Here is a 22,805-nt window from a genome sequence, read left to right as displayed (position 1 = left end):
GCCTACAGATATGTTAACATTTAAACGATATAGGATTTGTTTTATAACTTTTTTACCTAACAATATACCTTACACATTTTTCGTTATCAGTAGTAATTCTTCGCACATTCTCCATAATGATTTGAGTGTACCATTGATTAGATATATCACAATTCATTTCATTAATTTTTAATTGATAGACTTCTGCCATATTTCTAAAACATTAATATTATAAACAATGCTGTAGTGAAAAACTTTGTACATGTATCTTATTTACTATATCATTTTTATAATATTAAGTGATTTTTATTTAGGTTGCAAGCAGGAGAACCAGAAGATTGTTGGATAAAAGCAGAACATTCCATATAACCTGTGGTGTTACCATCTGTATTTTCTCAGGTGAGGAAACCAAAAGATGTGAAATAGTATGTTATAATAACACATTTTATAAATGATATTTTTATTATTCTATAAATTATTTATTACCACCAACTTGTGATTTTCTTATAAAGCTTAATTTTCTCTTTCATGTTTTTGAAGAGAGTTGTCTGTTGGCGCTACAGAAAATAGGCGTCACGCAATGTGTCTTATAAGACACTGGCCTCCAAGTTGGTAATGATATTTCTTAAAAATAAATAATTTTATTTAAAAAATTGGAAGAAACAGACTAAGTTTATAAGGCCTAAAAGTATAATATGCTAGGAGTTTAAATGCATCAAAATTAGAATGCAAAATATAGATTTATTGAATATGACGCCACTCAAAATTTTATTTGGTAAATGATTCATTGATAGTAATATTGAATGCTTGGCTAGAGGAGCACACATTTCAAAAATTTTTGGAAATTTATCCTGCTCAATTCCAATTTAAAATATCAAGTGAGAATCTTTTGGTTTTTAAGAATCATATTGCACTCAACTCAATATCCAACTCATGTATCATAGAATGGTATACTTGAAACCTGTATGATTTTATTAACCAATGTCATCCCAATCAATTTAATAAAAAAAAGTCAGTTTAAAATAACTTTTTTTCCTGAGTATTTATATGTCACGGCGGAGCAAGTGCGGGTCGCTGCTCGTCCCTGGTCGGGGGGACAACTGCTGCGGGGACGAGTGTGTCGCCAGGCATGGGGAGCGTGGGGGCTCCTGGATCTGAGGGTTACTGTCCGGGCCAGCTGAGATGGGAGCATGGACTCTGAATCCCACAGAGCGCGTCACGGGGTTGTCACAGATGGAGGAAAATAAACACAAGTCATTGCAAACACCTGTTTTCCAGGAGAGGGACATGGCTCTTTTATGTAGTGGAGAAGGCCCCGAGCCCATTTTTCCAAAGGCTTTTATTGAAAGGGTTATCCGTGGGGCTGGGTAACAGGAATGCACAGGTTATCTCATTACATCAGTATGTTAATGTTTACAGAGAATAGACGATGTTTTGAAGAAAACAAATGGCAGGAACACACTGATTTACATGGATCCAAGAGGAGACTAGTAAACATAAGAGCGCCAAAGAATATAGGGTTAGGGTCTGTGAATAATGTAAATTTCCTTCCCAGCATGAGCTGGCTATAGCTTTTGAGGGAGAAACAAAGCATACTTTAAAGACTTTACTTTCAGGTCTGATTTCCCCTAGGAATGGCCAGATCTAGTTTAGGACTGTCTCCAGTATTGTTTCGAGCCTGAGCCAGGCAGAGGGAGGGAGCTGCCAAGAGACAAGGAGTCTTCTTTCAGATACAATGAGGACTCTGGTCATATTCAAGCCGAGCTGAGGGGCAGGGGCGTTTTTGCCCTTTCTCCATGTCCCTGAAGTCCATGTCTGCTGCCCATACTGGCTGATGTCTGTCTTAGGTTGTTCTTCCTCATGAGGAAACTCACCCATCATCAACAACTGACCATCACAGGGCCAAGCTGGGTGATGTGAGGGAGGCAGGGGCTGTGTCCCTGCCAGGGGGACAGGTTTCATCTCTTCAGTGGCCTGTTTTCCCAAGGCCTCCTTGATTATTTCCAACCTGGGGGCCCTCTCACCTGTCGGCAGGGTTGCAGTTCCTGAAACCGGACAGGGCATTTCCCAACATTTATATAATACTTACAAAAATTTTAGAACAGAAAGTAATAAATATACAAAGTGCATGGACTCTGGAGATGGATTGTATAGGCTTTATCCCCAACTGTCCTTCTGCCTTACTGTGTGACATGCAAATAAGAACATGCATATGAAGTTCTTAGAGTAGAATTTGTTATAATTTACAGTCCCAGGGATTAGTTATCTCTGTGGCATAGCCCCAGACATTTTAATGTGGTTGTTATTTGTAGGACATTTGGTCTGGATATTTATATAAGGCCATTTTGAATCAGGAATGTGTAATACAGCTACTACCAAGATATCATTAAACCTTCAGCTTTTTAAAAACTGCTAAGAATTACTTTATTGTTTTATTCCTGAACATGTATCTTCCCACTGGTAGTTCCCACCTACGAGGTGAGAGATGGGGAGAGGCTCAGGGATGGGATTAGAACTCCAGTGCAGCTTGAGTCTGGGGATGGAGCAAGAGTCCAAGAAGAGATGAGGGACAAGGGTGTGATAAGAATTAGGGATGGATTAGAGCTAGGAAAGGTGAAAGGTCAGAAATGGAGGAGGAACATAAAATGTTGGCATTCATAACTCGATTTCTTCAATTGCGTTTGTGTCCAAATATTCTAGATCAGTTGGAGAACAACCAAGAAACTGAGACAGTGTGGGTATTGCCATGAATGAGCATGTTTTCCAGAGGGTCTGTATTCTGCCACTGGCTAGTGGTCTGACCTTAGCTAAGTTACTTTTCTAACCTTAGTTTTCTTATCTGTAAAATGGGTATGAGTTTATCTACCTCATTTTTTTATTGTGAGAATTAAATGAGAAAATTGATACAAAGGGCCTGGCAGAGCTTTCTCCCTCCTGACTAAAATGAGAATCCCTGGGTTCTTTTGACCTGAAAGACCTTTTAAAGGTGAATGTACCCCTTAAGCATTGATCTCATATAGCTACTACCTAGGCCTTTCATTTAGGAGGAATGAGAAAGAATGTCAATTTCACTAAGGAAGCCTTTACACTTTTGAGTCATAAAGTATGCAGTTAACATGTAAACCTTTAATTTTAAATAAGTGTATTTTTTTTTTACTAGTGATTTCTGAAGTGATGAGGCTATAGGACACCGGCAGTTTTGCTTAAATAATGTTTTATACCTGTGCCAAAGTTGAGTCTCAGCAAAATATCCTTTGTTTTATTTCTTTGAAAACTGGTTCTTCCTTGTTAATTAACCCATTTCTCGTTTCCTATTTGCTTTTTATGAGACTTTTCTCTCTTCTCACTTGATCACCGGCAGGAGCTTATAAATCCTTTAAATAATTTTTAGGTATTTAGAATTCTAGTCCTTCTCTCTCACTTTGGTATGCCTTTGTGAGTAATTCAGAACTCTTGGCTTATCTATATCTCATATGCTAGGTTTGAGGGGATTATAGAGTTTTCTAACTTCTAAGCCATGTCTTCTTTTAAATCACTACCTCCCTGTATTTGTGTAAACTCTGATGATTTACTAAGCAATTTTGGTCACTTATTTCATAAGTGTCTTATTTTTGTCATTTTATAGAGAAGTAACTTGAGGTGCTGGTAGGCAAGCAATACAAGCCAAGAACATGAGTTCCTAACTAATTATCTGTTGTTCTTTCCACTAAATTATAATATAGTGTTAATTCAAACCGTATTTCACCTACAAGAAAAGTCTGGAAAAGGAAGAGGGCATTACAGTTCAATACACAAGGTCATTTGCTCCTTCCTTATCCCATTTCCTCGATAATTTGTTTCCCTGACATGCCAAAATGAATTTGTCTTCAACTATTTAGTAATTTTCTAAAACTTTTATATCTTGTATGAGCTCTGAGTCAGTTGAGCACTCTGTTTATTGTGACATTGTAGATAGATAATTAAGTGGTACTTATTATTTCTCAGAGTCTTTGTCACATGGTTACCAACACTTTTGCTATTGGGTTTAGGACATTATGATTTAAATTTGTAGATTGTGAAAAGTTTTCTCTAGTTAAGGGCCTTTCAGTGAGCCTATGTATTTGGTTGAGTGGCAGTGAAATATACAAGATATATAACAGGTTTGGACTTACGGAGGAGGTGAAAGGTGTGGAACATCTAAAATATCCAGGAAATAAGTAAATGCCCAAATTATTATATTACTTGCTTTTGTAAGTGTATATGTGTGTGCACATGTGTATTTTTTTCTAACCTTCACTTACTAGAGTTATTCTAGCCTTTGAAAATACAGTTTCTTTACATGATTTTAAGTACTGAAATTATCTATAATCAAGATTGTTTGTGTCTTTAAAACTCCTCTTTTAAATTTAATATTTATCGCTCATGTAGCTGTGAAAGTTTGACCCTATGTTTACTGAGAGACAGGAACTGATTCCTCTTCATAGAACATATCTGAAAATCCCACTGACTTGTGCTCTGTGTGATTCTGTAGGTGTGCACGTGGCTGCCCATCTGGTGAATGCCCTCAATTTCTCAGTGAATTACAGAGAGGATTTCATTGAACTGAATGCAGCAACATACCGAGATGAGGTGGGTGGTCTCTGTCTCATTTTTCTTTCATTAGTTGTGAGATGACTAACGAGGGTCTGTGATTTTCACAGAAAATTTGTACCTTGCCACTTCGTTTGAGTGCTCTTAAATGCAGTTGTCAAGTACAGTTTTATTCCTTTTCAATTGGAAATATAGGTAATTACTATTTCACAGCCTCTCCTGCAGAAAATGGGAGTTTGCAGAGCGTCTACTTTTTATATTCTGCTGTGTTCAGATGGTTGCCACTCAGACTTGCCTTCTGCCTCCAAACAGCTTTTGTTTAATTCCTGTCATGCAGTGGAGACTGTCAACAGTGCCCTTCCAGGGTAAAATTCCAGTGATAACTCAGATACTGTGCTTGGGGGGAACAGGGCAGAAGAGCAGGTTGACAATTTGAGGACCTTGGGTAATCATTTTATTTAACTTAAAAAATATTATTGAGTTTTAATGGTTCATTCATTTTGTTTTGTTTTGTTTATAATCCTTGAAATAGTTGACTTTGAGCTGAATTTTGTGGCAGGCAGTATCTGACTCCAGGCTGCTTTTCTCCATGTGGAGCTGTCTAAGAAATGAAATTATATGTGTAAGGTGCCAGGCCAGAGCCCGACGAGCAGCATATGCACAAACCTGGTTAGGTCTTTGTTGCTCAGTGCTTTCATTCTGTCCTCAGGCTGCCCTTGCTTCATGACAAGACTGCATTTAAACCCCACTGCTTGGTTGGCCATTTGGTCAAAACCTTGTCCTGCACTGTTAAGTCTGGTAGTGACTTAACAAGGTTATTTCTCATCTTCTCCCACTCCATTTTCTCCTCCACGCATCACCAGACTTATCTAGATTAATACGGCTTGTGTGTTTATCCTACCTTCTGAAACAAAACAAAAAAGAACAAGAGACGGAAACAAATAGCAAAACCCGAATAGCAAGCAACCTTTGCTAAATCCTTTGACTATACTAGTGTTTTTATTTTTTATTTATTTTTAAAATTTAATTTAACTTTTAAATTTTTTTGGTTTTTTTATCGTATTTTTTTCTATTACCATTTAACCCCCTTATACCTCTTCCACCTCCACCCATCCGCATACCCCCACAATAACCACACTGTTGTCCATGAGTCTTTTTCCTTTTTAGCTTGATCCCTCCACCCTCAGCCCTCCCCATCCAGAGCTGTCAGCCTGCTCTCTATCAATGAGTCTGTCTCTATTTTGCTTGTTAGTTCACTTTGTTCATTAGATTCCACATATGAGTGAAATCATATGGTGTTTATTTGTCTTTTTCTGAGTGGCTTATTTCACTTAGCATAATCTTCCATATATTTTTGTTTTTTAAAACACCAAGGTGATTTAATTGATCTGGTTTGGAGTTAGGCATGCTTGTTTTTAAAGCACCCAGCAGGTGATTGTAGTGTGCACCCAGCATTAAGGAGCACTGGGAAGTCCAGCTTCTTAGCATGCCAGAGGAAACTCTTGTTGTGTAATGATTTTCGCCCGGAAGCCACCACTGCCCCTTTTACAACTACTTGTACCCAATTCTCTCTCCTCTTCTACAATTTCCTTTTTTTAACTTTTCCTTCTTTGTTTCCGTCTTTCATTTTATAATTCATGTCTTTAATAACTGTAATGGTTATATTATTTTAATGTAATATGCTTTTGCTTATTATTTCAATACTATTAGTCATTCTATTTATTTTATTTTAAGACGGATATATGCTCAGAATAAAATAGTAAAACTTGCCAGTATATGAAAAGTAAAAGCTTTTCCTCCAAAAATAGCCGCAGTTAATAACTTTGTTTTTTCTTAAGATATTTTAAGTGATATTTGGTAATTTTTCCTCAGCAATTTACTTGTTTCCATAAATATATGTATTGTGGTTTGCTATATCAGAAAGTATAAATAAATCCTATTCCCTTTATATTAATAGACTATAGTTTATTTTTAGCCTTGTGCTTATTCACAGATGTGTAGGTTGATTTCTAGTTTTTGTTATGACCCATACACCAATAAATTAATTTTTTTCTACACTACTGCCAGGCAGATTCATAGAAATAGAATTTTGGTTTCAAAGTTATGCTCATTTTTCATTTTAATGGACTTGGTTAAATTTCCTTTCAAAAAGGCTTCACCAGTTGACACACTTTTATTAAGTTTTTCAGAATGCTTTTTTCTGTACCTCACTTAAAAATGTCCATCTGATGGATGAAAAAGGTAACTAATTATTTTATTTCCCTCCTTCTTTATTTCCTTTCCTCCTTTCTCTTTTTTTCCCCACTCTGGCAATGTGCAATGTAAAGATGAAAAAATATACACACATTGCAGGCATAAACAGACATATTCTTTAGTGAATTGTCTTTGAAAATGCTGGATTTGTACCATTCACTTTACTATTCCTTTGTGCTTTCATTCTGCCTCCTCTAGATCTTCAGTGACCCATCTTCCAACTTGTGATGGTGGCACATCCTTGATGCCTAATTGAGTCTGCCTCATCTTGTCATCTGTGAAACCATATCTTACACATTCCTTCTTTATTCCATGACAGTAGTAATTGTTACATATCCAAGTTTCCATAGCCATTTATTCCACTTTGTTCAGCTTGTCTTCTATTTTTAGTAGTTGTTTATATGCTAGGTTATTCTATGGTATCCTTTAACCAGGTATAGAAGTCATTTGGTCTGAACCAGATGAAGTGCTATTCCTAAGCCAGTGGTCCTTATTCAAGGCCCCTGAAATCATATCATATAAATGGCTTCTTACTTTGTATATACCTCGCTTGATCCCAGACTCAGTGGAGGTATTGGAAAGAAATTCAAAAGTTGAACACTATTAAGCATCATTAGGATGAAAAATAAACTCACAAATTTACTGGGGATTAATATAAGTTTCTAGAAGGTAGAAAAGCATTTGATTAAGATCCATTACACCATGAGAGATGTAGATTAAATAAAACACTAACGATACTAATGTTTTACATTTCTGAGTAATAGGAACCTCTCTTTATTTATTATCACTAATTTTCACAATATTAGAAACATAGGTTCTCAATTAGTATTCTTTGCATGGAATTTACAGTGTACAGCTCCTCCTATATATTTTATGACTTTTGATTCCCACTGTTTTGACACTTTGTAAGTGCAGTTTGGTAATTGTGGTATTAATGTTTCTACATTATAGCCAAAAATACTGAGTTTCAGTTTGGTCAAAGGGTGGGCGTCAGGCCACTGCCACTAGCTCTTAATTAGCCATTATGATTAAAGCTAACACCCTCTGACTCCACATCTAGTACTCTTCATTTCTCACATGGGTATACTTCTCTGAGTTGGATTCGTACTTATTATAATCTCTTTTAGCATCATGAAACCATTTTGAAACTTGGGTCTTATTTCTATTAAGAGAATACACAGATGTTATACCCAGCCAAATTTCTTGTAGAATTTTATATCAGTGTTTTATCTTTCAGTCAAATATTTTTTTCTCCCTTTTTCTCAGGATCCTAGGATTCTTCTCTTCACAAGCGGTAAGTTGTTATTCATCATTCTTTTCTTAAGATTCAGGACAGTCTTTGACAATATGCATCATAAAATTGTATAGCAATTAGACGTATATTAAAATATAACATATGGTTATTTGCATAGCAGAACAAATATTAAGAGTTCAAGTGTAAAGTTGCAATGTAAACAGAGAGGGCAAACATTTGGGATTTGAATGAAGAATAAAAGTAAATGCGTTTGCCCTCCTGTCCTCCAGGTACTGGAAAGCAACACCAAGCACTCTGAACATCAGTGTAGTTCTTATAATTCCACAATTTAGTAGGATATTTTGTAATTTTAAAACCTATATAAAAGAGATGAAACAATCATTAGAATCATTTATTTTTCTAGAAATGTGTCCCCCTTTTTATTTATAATTTACTTTTCCTTCTCAAGCCTGTTATCCATGGAATCTTGGTCTAGACTGTTAATTTGTTATTCAAAGCACCTCTGAGTAACCCTAGTTTTGCCCTGATATCAGTATAATTTGCACCAAAATTCTTCTTTTTTCAACCTTATACTAATGAAAGGAGAAAACTGTATTTTGGCAGATTTTTAGTACATATTTCAGGGATTAGGAAGAGTGGGTAGTTGAGATGGTCTATAAAATCTTGGCTGTAGGGACCAGAATTGCATATGGGACTGAGGCATGGCCCTGTCAAGTGCGTCGTTCTGCTTTTCAATCAATTTTGTGATGAAAAGTAACAAGAAATCAGGTGTTTTCCCCATCCACGTCACAACCGTGTGTTTAGATTTATAAAATATATTGTGTTTCAGTCTTATGATATTTGCCACTTGCAAAACATTTCACAGTTTTCTCTTTAGGAATGCAGTTTAGTTTTGTTTACAGCTTTGCTCATTGAAAACATGGTTTTATTTAAACCTTAAGAATTGGATGAGAACTAGAAGGGAGAAAAAGCAGAAAAATAAAACCTTATGTATGAATCAATGTATTTTTTTGGTTCATATGAATTAATTTAAGAAAAAAAATAAGAACTTTGTCCTGATATTATTTTCTACAGCACACAGTATAGTTGAAGCCATGGAACATTTGAGATGTTTAAAAAAGTTAAGTTTACAAAGATATAAAAAATTTCTTAAATGACAAAGATACTACATTAAGAAACTTAGTATAGAAACAGGTGATCTCTCCACCTACACATAAAACCCCATCACCTTTTCTCTATCCCAGAAATTCCCATGATTGATGTTAGACTAAGTAGAGAAGACACTTAAAAACACAAATTTCCTGGCTCCGTCCTAGAGGGTCGTGTCTTCCCATTTACCTTTGGAGCTCCTGTTTTACCTTTACGGAGCCTCTCCTCATACTCTTGAGCATAGCTTCTCACTGCCACTCTCTACTCTTGGCTTAATGTCTTTTTATTTCCTGGTCAACTCCAGCTCAGCCTTTAATCTTCATCTGACTTGCACCTGATTTTACCAGGCAGTGCTTGCCTCTTCTTTGCCTGGGTTTCTAAAGATACATAGTAAAAATACTGTGTTGTCAAATAGTTTATTTCCTCACATACACTGTCTTTTCCACTTTAATACAAGCCTTTCCTGGGGCATTCAAGGCCCTTGGCGAATATTTTTGTGGAGTTTCTGTCAGTACAAAACCACTTGCATCACCCCAAATCAGCATGTCAGCATCATTTTGGCAGCATTTTGGTGGCCCTGTCTATGTCAATTTATGAAAGCAGGAGCTATTTACTTCCCAGGTCTTCATCTTGGAATATAGGTGGGATCCCCTCAGTATGAGTGAGGAGCTCCTCACTCATCTAATTGACCCCACTGAATGGTAGCAGGTGAGAGAATGAGGCAGAATTCTAAGGAGAGTAGTGGGATGAGTGACGTTGTTTTCTACAAAGACTCAATCTGGCTTTGCTTTACTAATACATCTCTGGCTAAAGCTGTTTTATAGCTATCATTGAATGTTATCAGACGTAGTACCCAGGAAAAATTAAGTTCCTGATTCAAGAATGCAGCATGCATGCATGCTTTCAACTGTTCTACTGATAAAGAATATTTTTTTATTGGTTGACTTAATTCTTGGATTTTAGTTCATTTAATATTACATAGTCTTCTCTCTCTGTCTTTAAAATTTTTTCAATGTAACCTATGGCTGAGAAATTAAGATTGTCTTACAGAAAATAAAGCTTGTGGCATTACAAGTAACAAAATGTATAGTAGTTAGACTCACTAAATAAGAAATGTGACAAACATTCCAGTTAAGAATTTAGAAAATAAAATGAGTTTAAAAGATTGGGTTATTCAAACATTCATTTAAAAATATTTACTGCATAGTGCCAAATTTGGTGGTACTTCGTATGATGAGAATAAAATGCACAATATTTAATTTCTTTTAGGAGAACCCTCATAAAGAAATGCATTTATGTTTCCAGTTACGTTAGAAAAAAACAGGATAAGGAACACAAGATGGTATACTTCTGACCATATCTGGGTATGGAAGAAAATGATCTCTCAGTGTCGTCTAGAAATGGCAGTATTGTGAAATCATTCATTTAAAAGACTACTTATTAATGAATCTAATATGCATAGATAAAAAGCAATGAGTAAACATTTAAGATTTTTTTCCCCTAAGGAAACAAGTATAGGTTTTGCTTCATAACTTCAAGGATTCAAAAAGTTCACACTGTACTTCACTTGGGCGAGTAACTTTGCCCAGTGAGGCTAGACTAACCCAACAATTTTTAACTTGTGCTTCCTGACTGTTAGAATATGTGTAGGAATAAAAGCTAACATATTGGGATTTAGCTAACCTGTCATTTCAGGGTAGGTTAGGGTACCCTTTGATATACTTCCAAAAACAGTTAATACTTAGCTTTCTTTGAGCAAATGTCCTGTGTTGCAATAACCTGCATATCCTGTCTCCCAAGCCAGAATGTGATCTCTTGTAGAGCAGGATTCATTTTTCTCTGGCACTTAACATTACACTGTCAATGTCCAGAAAGTATTCACTACATGAATAAGAGCCACTTGTTCAACTATGCTACTTAATGCATAGATCTTCTCTGCAACACCCTAGATAATTTGTTGGCCAGACCCTATTTGTTTAATTCTGGTGACATCGCAGTTTGGGCTGAGGGACAGTAACAGGATCATAATGGCAGAATAAACACACCCTTGGTCAAGTTGTCTGGGATTTGTACTTCATCTTCAAATGACTGAAGTCAACTGTTTCACCCACCAGGCCCATCCGAGTCTTTCAAATATTTTTTTTCATGTTCTTCTTTAAAAGGAGCTCTCTCGTTAAATATTTGAGGAAATATCTGTTTAAATTTAAACTGGTTTCCTGCTTTTAGGACTTCTCCATGACTTTAATACATTAATGTGCCCTGTGACTTCTCAAGGAATGGTTACAACATCTTGGAGTAATAGAAATCAGTATCCTGAAGAATTACTGTTCAAGTAATACATTTTGGAAATTATGCCTCTATTTCTAAACACACTCAGCTTTTTCAAGTGTCCTCCTGATGAAGTGATTTACAAACATCCCATAACTAATCTTGGCATGTTTAGATGCACATAGGAAGCCTTGTATATAGAAACAGCAGACATTAATGAAGGTCCAATAAAATTATAGGAAAAACAAATTTTATATTATGGAGCCATCTAGGATTCTTTTTTAATGTATTTAGTCAAATAAGGATTTTTTGAAAAAAAATACTTGAAGCTTAAGCGACCTTTGTTTCCTTCAAATTTATTGAGTTACAGATAAAGAACATTAAATTATACATATGAAAATTATGCCACTTTATTGGTTTTGACATATGTTTATAATGTAAAACTATAACGAAAATCAAGACAACAAATATATCCATCATTCTAAAAAAGTTTTTTGTACCGTTATAATTCATTTTACCTTCTGCCCCCTCCTAGCAACTAAGCTGCTTACTATCACTAAAGAATGGTTTGAATTTTTTAGAATGCTATATAAAAGGAACCATAGAGCTTATACTCACTGAGTTTTCTTTCAGGGGTTCTGGATTTTTTCACTCAGCCTAATATTAATAGTTTTGAGATTCATCTATGTTGTTGCATGTATATGAAAGTTCACGGATTGTTTGTTTTACCACTGATTACTTTTCCGGGTACAGATAATAGTACCACAATTGTTCATCCATTCATCTGGTGAGGAGGAGTTGTTCACAGGCATTAATTTTTAAAATATATAGTGGCTATGAACATTTTTGAACATGTCTGTGTGAATATGTTTCCTTCTCTTGGGCACATTTGTTGGGAGTAGGGAAGCTGGGTCATTTTGTAGGTATGCTGTTCTTTTTAAGTAGTATTTTTTCTGTACTATTACACTTTCAGAGTGAACTGCTGTAGTTATCATGCTCTTCTCTTACTACTAAGAAGTGGGAAAAGGAGTGAAGTAGAGAGAAGAGATAGTTTGGTTTAGGCACATCAGAGAGGTAAAGTGTTGTTAGGCTTCCAAATCTGTGTATTGGGAATAGTGAAGAGGAAAGAGTACTCTATTAAGTACCTGAAGGCTAATTCCTTTATTTCTTGTGTGGCATTTTACATGTAAAAACTTGTTTCTATTGTACTGAGATGTCTTTCTTTTTAAATATTATATTATGTATGTTATTACAGATGTCCCAACGTTTCCCCCGTTGACCCCTCCCCCCAGCCCTCCTGACTCCCCCAGCCAGTCCCCACATCATTGTCCATGTGTCATGCATAAATGGTCTTTGACTAATCCCTTCATTTCCTTTCAAGCAGTCCCCACCTTCTCCTCCCTTCTTACACCTGTCAGCCTGGTCCATGATTTTTTTTATGCCTCTTGTCTATTTTTGCTCATTAGTTTAATTTGTTCATTAGATTCCACTTATAATTGAGATCATATGGTATTTGTCTTTTATTCACTGGCTTATTTCACTTAGCATAATAGTTTCCAGTTCCATCCATGCTGTCACTAAATTCCTTCTTTTTTACTGCTGTGTGGTATTCCATTGTGTAAGTGAATTATTCACTCATCTACAGATGGGTACTTAGGCTGTCTCCAGATCTTGGCTATTGTAAATGATGCTTCTATGAACATAGGGGTGCACATATTCTTTTGATTTGGTGTTTTGGGATTCTTAGGATATAATACCAGCAGCGGAATCTGTGGGTCAAAAAGCAGTTTCATTTTTAATTTTCTGCGGAAACTTCATACAGTTTTCCACAGTGACTACACCACTGTGCATTTTTACAGTGTTCTAGGGCTCCCTTTTCTCTGCATCCTTACCAGCACTACCTGTTTCTTGATTTATTAATGATAGTCATTTTGGCAGGTGTGAGTTGATATCTCATTGAGATTTTAATTTGCATGTCTCTGATGGCAAATGATGTTGAGCATTTTTTCATATGTCTGTGGGCATATGTATGTCCTCCTTGGGGAAGTGTCTTTTCAGATTTTTTGCACATTTTTTAGTTGGACTGTTTTTTTTCCTGGTGTTGAGTTGTATGAATTCTTTATATACTTTGGTAATTAAATCCTTGTCCAGTGTATCTTTGGCAAATATATAATCCCACTCAATGTGTTACCTTTTCATTTTAATTATGGTTTCATTAGCTGTGCATAAGCTTTTTAATTTGATGTAGTCCCATTTATTTTTTCTTTTGTTTCCCTTGCCCTAGGAGATATATCAACAAAAATATTGCTACACAAGAGATCTGAAATTTTACTGCCTATGTTTGCCTCTAGGATTTTTATGGTATCACAACTTATATTTAAGTCTTTTATCCATTTTGAGTTTATTCTGTTGTATGGTGTAAATTGGTTGTCTAGTTTCATTTTTTTTTGGCATGTTCCAGTCCAGTTCTCCTAACACCATTTATTAAAGAGACTGTCTTTACTTCATTGTATGCGCTTGCCTTTGTCAAATATTAATTGACCATAAATACGTGGGCTTATTTTTGGGCTCTCTATTGTGTTCCATTGATCTATATGTCTATTCTTATGCCACTACCAGACTGTTTTGATTACAGTGGTCTGTAGTATAGTTTAATACCAGGTACTGTGATCCCTTTAACTTTGTTCTTCTTTCTCAAGATTGCTGAGGCTTTCAGGGTTGTTTTTGGTTTCATATAAATTTTTGGAATATTTGTTCTAGTTCTGTGAATTATACCATTGGTATCTTGATAGGAATTACATTGAACCTATAGATTTCTTTGGGTAGTATGGACAATTTAATGATGTGAATTCTTCCAATCCATGAACATGGTATATGCTTCCACTTATTTCTATCTTTCTCAATTTCTTTCTTCAGTGTTCTATCATTTTCTGAGTATAGGTCTTTTACCTCCTTGGTTAAATTTTTTTCCTGTGTACCTTATTGTTTGTTGCAATAGTAAACTAGATTGTTTTCTTAGTTTCTCTTTCTGATAGTTCATTATTGAGGTATAAAAATACCACTGATATCTTTTCTTTTTTATATTGTATTTTTTATATTATAATTTTTTAAAATGATTCTTTTATTGTTCAAGCACCATTGTCTCCATTTTCCTGCCACCACTTTCTCCTGCCCCACCCACTCCCACCTCCCACCCTCAATCCTTCCCCGTTTTGGTTTTGTCCATGGGTCCTTAAACATGTTCCTTGACTTGACTCTTTCCCTCTTTTCCCCATTACCTCCCTTCCTCCTCCTCTCTGGTTACTGTTGGTTTGTTTTTTATTTCAATGTTGCTGGTTATATTTTGCTTGATTGTTTATTTTGTTAATTAGTTTCCACATATAGGTGAGATCATATGGTATTTGTCTTTCACCCCCTGGTTTATTTTGCTTAGCATAATGCTCTCCAGTTCCATCCATGATGTTGAGAAGGGTAGGAACTCCTTTCTTTCTGCTGCATAGTATTCCATTGTGTAAATGTACCATAGTTTCTTGATCCACTCATTTACTGATGGGCACTTAAGTTGCTTCCAATACTTGGCTATTGTAAATTGTGCTGCTATGAACATTGGGGTGCACAGGTTCTTTTGAATTGGTATTTTGGGATTCTTAGGATATAATCCCAGCAGTGAATTGCTGGGTCAAAAGGCAGTCCCATTTTTAGCTTTTTGAGGAAATTCCAAACTGTTTTCCACAGTGGCTGCACCAGTCTGCATTCCCACCAACAGTGTACTGGGGTTCCCTTTTCTCCACAGCCTTGCCAGCACTTGGTGTTTGTGGATTTGTTTACAGTGTCCATTTTGACCGGTGTGAAGTGGTATCTCATTATAGTTTTAATTTGCATTTCTCTGATGGCTAGTGATGCTAAGTATCCTTTCATGTCTCTGGGCCCTCTGTATGTCCTCTTTGGAGAGTACTGATTTTGTATCCCACTACTTTGCAGAATTCATTTATTTGGTTGAGTAGCTTTTGGTAGAGTGTATAAGGTTTTCTATGTACAATATCATGTCATCTGCAAATAAGGACAGTTTTACACCCTCCTTTCTAATCTGGATGCCTTTTATTACTCTTTCTTGTCTGATTGCTATGGCTAGGACTTCCAGTATTATGTTGAATAAGAGCAGTGAAAATGGACATCCCTGTCTTGTTCCTGATCATAAGGGAAACACATTTAATTTTTAACCCATTGAACATGATGCTGGGTGTAGGATTTTTGTATATGGCCTTTATTATGTTGAGGTATCATCCCTCTATTCCACTTTGCCAAGGGTTTTTGTCATAAAATTTTGCTGGGTTTTATCAAATGCTTTTTTCTGCATGTATTGATAATGATCATTTGTTTGTTATCCTTCATTTTATTTATGTGGCGAATCAAATTTTTGATCTGCAAATATATTCCAACCTTGCATCCCTGGGATAAATCCCACCTGATCATGTTGTATGATCTTTTTAATGTATGGTGGATCCTGTTTGCTAATACTTTGTTGAGAATTTTAACATCTATGTTCAACTAAGTTAAGGGCCTGTAATTTTCTTTCTTTGTTGTGTTTTTACCTGGTTTTCAAATTAGGATAATAGTGGCCTTGAAAAACAGCTGGAAGTCTTTCCTTCTCCAGTTTTTTTGAATAGTTTGAGAAGGGTGTTAGTTCTTCTTTGAGTGACTGGTAAAATTCACCTGTGAAGCCATCTGGTCCAGGACTTTTGTTTGCTGGGAGAGTTTTTTGACTACTGCTTCAATTTCACTAGTTGTTATGGTCTATTCATGTTTTCTGCTTCTCCCTGATTCAGTTTTAGAAAATTGTATGTTTATAGAAACTTACCCATTTTGCCCAGGGTGTCCCATTTCTTGGCATGTAGGTGTTCATAGTATTTTCTTACAATCCTTTGTATTTATCTGGTATCAGTTACTTCTTCTCTTTCACGTCTGATTTTATTAATTTGGGTTCTCTCTTTTTTCATATTGATAAGTCTGGTTAAAGCTTCATAAATTTTTTTTAATGAACCAGCTGATTCATTATTGATCATTATGATCATCATTGATTTTTAGAATATTTTTTAGTCTGTATGTTATTTAATTTTGCTTTGTTACTGATTATTTCATTCCTTCTATTCACCTTGGACTTTGCTTCTTGTGGTTTTTCTATTTTTTAGGTGTAAGTTTGGATTGTTTATTTAAGACTTTTCTATCATCTGTAGGTATGCCTGTAATGCTATGAACTTATCTTTCTGACTACTTTTACTGTGTTCTGTAGGTTTTGGGTTGTTGTGTCTTCACAACAAATGTTTTCATTTGTTTTCTGGTACTTTCTTATTTCTTCATTGATTTCATTGATAACTCATTCCTTATTTAATAACATACTCTTTAGCCTCCAAGTATTTGGATGTTTTTGTGTTTTTTTATTGAGGTTAATTTCTAGATTCATGCCATTGTGATCTGAGGAAATGCTTGATATGATTTTAATTTTCTTGAATTTGTTAAGACTTATTTTGTGTCTTACCATAAGGTTTGTCTTTGAGAATGATCCATGTGCACATGAGAAGAATATGTATTCTGTTGCTTTGTGATGAATTGTTCTGTGAATACCAATTAATTCCATTTGGTACAGTGTGTCATTTAAGGTCACTGTTTCCTTGTTGATTTTTTTGATCCATTGGTGACAGAGGGGCGTTAAAATCCCCTACAATGACTGTGTTATTGTCAATCTCTTCCTTAAAGTCCTCCAAGATTTTTTTTTATATATTTAGGTACTCCTATATTGGGTGCATAGATGATTTCAAGGATTATATCCTCTTGTTGGATTGATCCCTTTAGTATTATGTAGTAACCTTCTTTGTCTTTTGTTATGTCCTTTGTTTTAAGTCTGTTTTGTCAGATATAAGTATTGCTACCCCAGCTTTTTTTGGTCTCCATTTGCATGGACATCTTTTTCATCCCTTCACTTTTAGCCTGTGTAAATCTTTTATTCTGACATGGCTCCCTCGTAGACAGCATATATGTGTATATGGGTCATGTTTTCTTATCCAGTCAACTACCCTATGTCTTTTGATTGGAGCATTTAGTCCATTTCCATTTAATATCATTGATAGGCATTTATTCATTGCCATTTTTTGGTACCTATGTTCTTCTAATATCCTCTTCTCCTTAAAGCAGTTTCTTTAACATCTCTTACAATGCTGGTTTGATGATAACCCATTCCTTTAGCCTTTTTTGTTTTTGTCTGAGGGGCTCTTTATTTTGCCTTCGATTTTAAATATCATTCTTTCTAGACAGAGTAGTGTTGGTTACAAGTCCTTGCTTTTAATTTCTTTGAGTACTTTTTGCTAGTCCTTTCTGGTCTGAAGTGTTTCTGTTGGGAAATCAGCTGACAGCTTCAATGAAACTCCCTTGTAGGTAACTAACTTTTTCTCTTGTTGCCTTTTAAGATTCACTCTTTGTCTTTACATTTGCCATTTTAATTATGATGTGTCTTGATGTGGGTCTCTTTTGATTCATCTTGATTGGGACTCTGTGCTTCCTGAATTTGTGTGACTTTTTCCTTCACCAAGTTAGGGAAGTTTTCTGTCATTATTACTTCAAATACATTTTTTAAAATCTCTTTCTCACTTCTCCTTCTGGTATCCCTATGATGCTGATGTTGTTACGTTTCATGTTGTCCCAAAGTTCCCTTAAAATATCCTCATTTTTTTTAGTCTTTTTTCTTTTTATTTCTATGATTGGGTGATTTTTTTTCCTACCTTGTCCTTCAAATTGCTGATTTAATCCTTTGTTTCATCTGAGTGCTTTTAATTCCTTCTAGTGTATTCTTCATTTCAGATGTCGCATTCTTCATTTCCAGCTGGGTCTTATTCATAGTTTTTATGTTGTTTTTCAAGCTGATGTAATTCCCACTAAGTTCCTTGTAGTTATCACTAAGTTTCTTGAGCATCCTTATAAACATTACTTTGATGTTTATGTTTGATAAATTGCTTGTCTCAATTTCATTTAGCTCTTTTTCTGGGGATTCTTCCTTCTTTTGTTTTGGAGTTGTTTCTTTGTCTCCACATTTTAGCTGTCCCCTTTTGTTCATTTCTATGTATTAGGCTAATACATAGGAGTGGGGTGGCCTTATGTGGTAGGAGTCCTGTGGGACACAATGGCGTAGTCTCCTTGATCTCCTGATCTAGAAGCTCTAGGAATGTTCCTAGTGTGGGTTATGTGGGGTCTCCTACTGTATTTGTGGATTGATTTTTGTTGGCCTCTTTGTTGGTGGGATCTCCCCTCTGGCTGGCTGACTGAGAGATTTAACCCCAGCACACCTTGTATATTGCTGTACAAGTGCTGACAAAACAAAACAACACAAAAAAACAAAACCAAAAAATCAAAAAACCCCTCAATGGCAACAAAACCAATGACAAAGGAGCAAAGAATAATAAAAGCAAAAGAGAAATAGAAAAGTAAAAGAAACAATAGTATGAGAAGATCAAAAGAAAGAAAAATGATTTTGTGAGAAGAGAAACAATAAAAGTAAGGAATATAAAGAAGAAAATGTCAAGAAAAGAACAAAGAAAGAGAAAGAATAAAAAATAAGGAACAGAAAGAAGGAAAAATGGAGTAAAGAAAAAGAAGAGGTAAAATAAGACATGAAAGAAAAAATAGAAAGAAAAGAAAAATAAATATAATAAAAAGACTTTGAAAGAGAAAAAAATAACAAAAATAATGAGAAAACAAGGTGGAATTTCTCTCAGCAGAATATAAAGCCTACCTGCTGGGTTCTCTTTTTGGACATGGCTCTGATGTTTTCTGAAGCTGGTGTAAGCCAATGTCAGATGCTGTCCACTTGTAGCCCTCAGCAGCTGTTGGAAGCTACAAGTGACCCACATTTTGTGACTATCTCCTCTAGGCTTGGCTATACATAGGATGGGCCATGCTGCTGTGTAAGACTGGCATTTAACAGCACAAGGCCCAGGGGTGGATCAGAAAATGTCCCAAGGCACCACATGATCTGCCTCCATGTGCCTTTGCCTTCTGTCTTTCTGTCAGTCTTAATGTGGTCACTGACCCAACTGTTTCTCAGAGGGCTTCTGGTGGAGCTGGGAGGATGGGATCCCTTGGAAGTGCTGACTAGAGTTCAGGGAAGATGGTGGGTGTGTTCTCCTGCCACCCAGCAATGTGTCTGATGTGTCCCAGATTATTTCCCTGAATTTAGCAAGTTGAAACCCCTAGTAGGACAGTGAGTGGGGCCTTCAGAGTCCAGAGTTTGGGTCAGGCAGAAACCAAGAGGATGTTTCTATGGATCTCCCATGAGGGGGAAACACCAATCTTGGTCCCCAGGAAACTGTAAGGATGGTCATGCCCTAACACCATCCTCTGACACTTTCTGAGTCTACTTGTGTTGCTGCTTCCTCAGCAGGGGTTAAGATGCTATATGAGGAATAAAAAAGTGCAGGGTTGGAGGAGCAGGATTCCAGAGGGTAGGGCAAGTGATATCCTACAAGGTGGCATAATTGCTTTTCCCCTGGAATGGGGTTGCATTTCTCAAGAAAAAAATGGCTGTTGCTGAATTGAGGTATGTTTTAGCATAGGAACCCCAGCAGCCACTTCCCCAGATCTCTCCCGAGTACCTCCCACTCCATGTTTTCCGCTGGCAATTCCAGTCCATGCTACCCTCCATTTATTGTAGACCAAGGTGAGTGGCTGTGAACAGAAACAGTCTAGAGGTGGTTTCTGTCCGTCTTTGGTTAGAAGTCTCTTCTTGTAGTGTTCAGTTGTTTATTTCAGGTGGCTGTTTCCGTCTTTATTTTTATTTCCAACTTGGTTCTATGAGGAGGTGCAAGAAAGATCTTCCTACTACAATGGCCTCCTACGACCAGCTGTACTGAAATTTCTAATTGTTTTTTCAGTGACTTTAAATTCTCTGGAATCCTAATAATGCACACCTGTATTGCTCTTATATTATACCCAGCTTGTTAGCTTCTGCTAGTAGCTTTCAGTCCATGATGGCCCTTCTGTTTCATAGCTGGTTCCTTGGCAAGAAGAGAAGTGGGGAGATACCTATACTTTGGAGATAAAATTGTTTCATTAGGTTTTCTAAGAGGATTTAAGATAGAATCTTTCAGCTAGGACATTTGGGAGTTACTGTTGCTTGTATGATTTTAAGAGGAATAAAAGTAACTGATAGACAGGATATTTTATTTGGTAGTAAAAAGATCAAAGAAATGAGACTATTTTGATTTTAGCTCTTTTTGATGTGGTATATGAGCTATTCATTTTAGACATGCTGTAAAGCTAATACCAGATTTGTAGCAATCTATCATGTCAATATTAGTTTTAAAAACTAACATGTTTGCACATGTTAGTTTTTAAAAAAATAAATGTTATGTCATATCAGAAGGACTGATTTCAGCGTATTTTTCATACTACTGAAAGTATATCTGAAAATATTCTGAAAACATAAATACTGTAATTTTTTTCTTGAAGTTAACTACTTTTTGTTCTATACTTGAAGTTGTGGTTTTCAGGAAACTTTAGGTTTTGTTTGTTTTTAGACATTGTTCTACATAATTTAGTACTTTAGAAATTATTTGAAATTAAAACTGAGAGAGCTGCTAGTTCCATAGAAGGGGGGAGAAGAGAGCAAGGGAGTTTAATGCCATTGCGGGGAAAACCAAACCCATAAGGCCGTGGAGCATCAATCCTGTCCCATGTATTAATAACTGACACTTAGTAAATATATACCTATAGAAATATGTAATATTCACCATCCTGAGTAGGATATTTGGAAATACAAAAGGAAACTCTTCTGTTAAAGGTAGAAAAGACTGCCTTGCCTTAAACGTCTTGAAATTGTGCTAATTTTAAAAAAAGCTTTTTTGAGAGACAACGTGCAAGGAGATATGTGATTTGAGGTGGGATTCCCACAGGGCAGCGTAATACTTTGGATTTTAAGGCAATAATTTTTGTACTTTTTTCTCAGTATGACTTAAGTTAAAATGTACTTATGTACATTTTTATAGTTCCTGGCCTGACAGGAGTGTGCATGGTATTGGTGCTCTTCTTGATGGTCACAGCTTCTACATATGCAATACGGTGAGTGTCAGAGTCATGATTTCAATGTCTACTGGTCAGATTGTTTAGATTTTTCTTCAGATTCTCTTCATTCTCATGTGTAGAAACACACTTGATTAAACAGAATGCTTAGCCAATGCAGTATTCTGATGAGTAGATGATTCTGGGTAACAAAGAGTGAAGTACAGACATTTCTGAATATATCATTTCCCCTTTTTGGAAAAAAAATCTCTCTGTTTTACTCAAATATTCTAGGTTGGTAAGAAAGTGTGTATAGAGACTTTTTAAACTAAGAAAATTTGAGTTTTTCAGGAGCATTCTTCTGGAGGATAGTATATTTCTATGAGGCATGGGATTGAATTCAAATTGTATGCACGGGAACATTTCACTTAAAATTATTTTATAATTCATTTCCTGATATGAGTTTGCTGTACTTTAATGTGGTATTCTAAACAGAGCTTTGGAAATATGGTTAGTTGACATCTGCTAAAATAATAAAAAATATCTGCATTCACATTATTATTCTAGTTAAGAGATTTTGAGCAATTGCAGATACACATTTTATGAACATTCACGTGTTCTTTCTGGATACATCTGTTTTTTCACAGATTTTACAATATTTTATGTTACTGGACAGACTTCTTGGTTAAGAAAGGAGAAACTATATAAATCTTCCAAAATAGTCATCCTATTTATTGAGATGTGAAATATAATTCACAATTGAGATGGGAAATACACACACACCTATACTTTGAAAATAATTGCTCTATATCATGCTTAAAGGAGTCTGTCCTTGAACTTCTCAACAGATCTATGCACATAGACACAAACCTCAGAAATCTCTCAAGCAAACTCACCACTCAGATACTAATGCTATAAACTTCCTGGTGTTATGTTTATACACTTCATTCTTCTTGGTTTTGCTCACTCATTCCCTATGTCTTACCTCTACCAAAATCACTCTCTTTCTCTTCCTTTCACACTCCTGATTTCTGTCTCTTCATATACATGTATTTTACCAAAATTGGACGATGTTATATGTACTATTTTAAATCACCTTTTTCCTTAAATCGTTATGAACATTTTTTACTTTACTGATGGCACAACATATGACCATGCAGATGTACTTGTACATTACTCTCCCATACTCCTATTGTTGGATATATTAGATTGACTCCATTTTTTCAGTATTTCAATTGTGAAACAAACACCCTGTCCATATGTCTTTGCATACTTTTTCAATTACATC

The 22,805-nt window shown here is 35.8% G+C and overlaps 1 protein-coding gene across 1 annotated transcript in view; it reads left to right on the top strand.

The window, feature by feature from the left end:
- NOX4 (NADPH oxidase 4) overlaps nt 1-22,805 on the top strand; it is a 187,914-nt gene that overhangs the window by 38,913 nt on the left and 126,196 nt on the right. The window contains exons 4-7 of the mRNA XM_054576412.1: nt 294-378; nt 4,490-4,587; nt 8,068-8,095; nt 21,505-21,577. Coding sequence (XP_054432387.1) covers nt 294-378; nt 4,490-4,587; nt 8,068-8,095; nt 21,505-21,577 — 284 coding nt within the window. The remainder of the gene's footprint in view (nt 1-293; nt 379-4,489; nt 4,588-8,067; nt 8,096-21,504; nt 21,578-22,805) is intronic.

The sequence above is a fragment of the Pteronotus mesoamericanus genome, unplaced genomic scaffold, assembly GCF_021234165.1.
Source record: "Pteronotus mesoamericanus isolate MK-2021 breed Mesoamerican mustached bat unplaced genomic scaffold, CSHL_Meso_final contig_33, whole genome shotgun sequence".
Classification (NCBI taxonomy): Eukaryota; Metazoa; Chordata; class Mammalia; order Chiroptera; family Mormoopidae; genus Pteronotus; species Pteronotus mesoamericanus.
The sequence above is the reverse complement of the archived record's forward strand: the minus strand, read 5'-3'. Positions and strand labels throughout refer to the sequence as shown.